Here is a 2,876-nt window from a genome sequence, read left to right as displayed (position 1 = left end):
AATAATAATTTATCACCGTGGCAGTGGAAACGTCCACTTGTCTCATCCACCCGGGGGGTGATTGCGGGGGTTGGCCACTCTCCCACAGCGAACAACACGCCACCCCAGGAAATTCATATCGAGATCCAATATCACCCGGATGCCTTCTCCATGGATGGTCCAGTGCTTTTGCAACAAGTCGGATGAAACAGCAAGGACCATCTGTAATTTCAACGATGGTAACATAATTGCTGTGAACGTCCAACACCAATGGCATTGAAATTTTTCAGAAAAGGTAATTATTTTTGCACTTAGATTTTAATATGCATTATTATATTTTTGTAATAGTTTTTTTCTGTTAAACAGTTTTTTCTCTCGAAAAGTATGAAATTTTGATTTATTTACTTTTTCGTCGATTGATAGACTAGTGTTATGGTCGATGAGAATTTTACTGATGCACAGTTATGGGTCTACTGTATTGGATGTTTTTTTATTTGTTGTTTTTAGTTTTTAGTGATTCTACACCTGGTATAGGATGTATTGTCAGTTAAATTAATAAGATTGAGTGTTAAGTGTATGATTAAGCGGTAGCGGGAAAATTCAAAAGTTATGTAAGCAAGCTAGTTGTCATCGTTGTAGACCAGTGTTTCTCAACCTGTGTCAGCGCACGCCCCCCTTAATAAAAGTTCGGCAGTTAATGCCCCCCCTCTAATAAAAAGTAGTACGGTATGTATTCAGTGTACGCAAAGCAACATTTTGCTTCATGGTTGCATCAAGCCAAGCTAGTTTCCACAGTAAAACATTCCTGAATGATTCACAATAAAATTTTAATGAGAATATTGACAATGCTTATTTGCGACTAAGTTGTCTATTCTTGGTGGAGTGGGTGATAAGGTACATCGCAGGTCGCTCTCAACGTTTAGCCTGTTTCGATGTTGCGTATTAAGCGTCATGAGAGCTGAGAATCCCGTTTCACAAAGGTACGTTGAGGAAAAAGGAACCAATATACGTAAGCTTTGTGAACTTATTTTAGGATATTCTGCTTGTAACTTCACCCAGAAGTTTTCTAATGGCATACTTTCAAAGCTGTCTTTAGCAAGGCTGTTGAATTGCAATTCAATGGCTTCTTCTTGAAGATCGTGTGGAAGGTCTTCAACATTAACTAAAAATGGATTCCTTACAAGTTTATATATCAGGTTTTCAGGTTCCACGTCAGGAAAATAGCGAAAAAATTCATCTTGTAGGCTTCTAAGGTGCTCTTTTATTTTACTTTTCAAATCTTCGCTGATACATTTATCACTGAAAAGCTCGTTTAGTCTTGAAAACCATGTTAAATTTCCTCTTTCAACTTGTTTTAACCATAAGGAAATTTTTGCAATGAAGCTTTGGACAATGTCATAGTGAGCCATAACATTCGCGTTTGCTCCTTGCAGTTTTAAATTCAGTGAATTCAGTGCTTCAAAAATATCTGCAAGATATGCCAGGCTAAGCTGAAAATGTTCACTTTTGAAAGCTCGACACATTGTGCGTCTTCCTCGTTGCTCCAAAAACTCTGCCACTGCTTCTCTCAGTTCATAAATCCGACCAAGCATGTTTCCTTTTGATAACCAACGAACTTCTGTATGATAGAGAAGTGCCATGTGGTCAGCATTCAAACTTTCACAGAGTGCCGCAAATAATCGAGTGTTCAATGCACTGCTTTTCACATAGTTGACAATTTCCACGGCAAAATTAAGGTCTTCTCTGAGATCATCAGGCAAAGTTTTAGCGACCAAAGCCTGCCGATGAATTACACAGTGCATTGCAAAAATAGATGGGTTTTTTGATTTGACCATCTTCACAAAGCCAGACCGAGAGCCAAGCATTGCGGGTGCACCGTCAGTGCATACACCAACAAGTTTTTCCCACATCAAGCCATTTACTTCAAAAAATTTTGACACAGCTTGGAACACATCAGCTCCTTTCGTTGTAGTTTTCAGTGGTTCAGAAAAAAGTAGTTCTTCTTCAATTGTGTTATTTGCAATGAACCGTGCGTATACAATGAGCTGTGCACAGTTTGCCTGGTCTGTGGACTCATCACAACTTATGGCAAAAAAAGGAGAACACTTTACCTTTTCAAGAACTTGCTGTTTTATATCATCAGCTAATTCATCGATTCGGCGTTTAACTGTTGAATCAGAAAGAGAAATATTTTTAAATTGCTTCGCCATGTCATCTCCAAGCAGAATCTTTACTGCATTCACAATGCAGGGCTTAACAAGATTTTCTCCAATAGTATGTGGTTTCTTATTCTTGGCAATCAACATGGCTATTTCATATGATACTTTCACAGCCTTGGCAGTCTCCTGATTATACTTGCCTTTTTTGTCAAGTCTCATTTGAGAAAGGGAATCTCTTTTAGCGCAAAAGTATTCCACAGGTTTTTTTGATAACTCAGGATGGCGGTTATGCAAATGCCGCTGCAGTCGGGTCGGCCGTAAAGCATCATTGCTGAGTGTATCAAGGCATACAACGCATTGTGGCACTTCAACGCCGTTTTTTTCAATAGCCACGAAGCCGTATTTGATGTACTCTGCATCATATTTGCGTTTTTTCGGTGCCATTGTACGTATTGTATTTCACGCCAACGTCCAATATAACTTTTGTATTGGATCTTCCTCGTCGATAACGATAATCAAGTTTCAGTGGACTGTATAATTAACCCGCGGTTCGACTATTTGAACCACTGAGTTCTATCTTCGATGTACGGTTCCCTCTATTGGACCCGGCGTAAGCTCCAACGACTTACCTATTGTCTCTGCTGATTCCAGTCACGTTTTCTCCGGTATTCCTTCCCGTCTTTCGAATATAAAGACCAAAACACAATCTCGAAAAGAACACCAACGCTTTATTCGACT

The 2,876-nt window shown here is 39.3% G+C and overlaps 1 protein-coding gene across 1 annotated transcript; it reads right to left on the bottom strand.

The window, feature by feature from the left end:
• Positions 1-806: 806 nt before the first annotated feature.
• On the bottom strand, positions 807-2,582 carry Tsp_12675 (zinc finger protein). Its single transcript, XM_003368098.1, has one exon. It carries the CDS (start codon positions 2,580-2,582, stop codon positions 807-809), a length of 1,776 nt encoding a protein of 591 aa, XP_003368146.1.
• Positions 2,583-2,876: the final 294 nt, after the last annotated feature.

This window comes from Trichinella spiralis, assembly GCF_000181795.1.
Source record: "Trichinella spiralis strain ISS 195 chromosome Unknown Scfld3110, whole genome shotgun sequence".
NCBI classification, from domain to species: Eukaryota; Metazoa; Nematoda; class Enoplea; order Trichinellida; family Trichinellidae; genus Trichinella; species Trichinella spiralis.
This window is presented reverse-complemented; position numbering and strand designations above follow the sequence as displayed.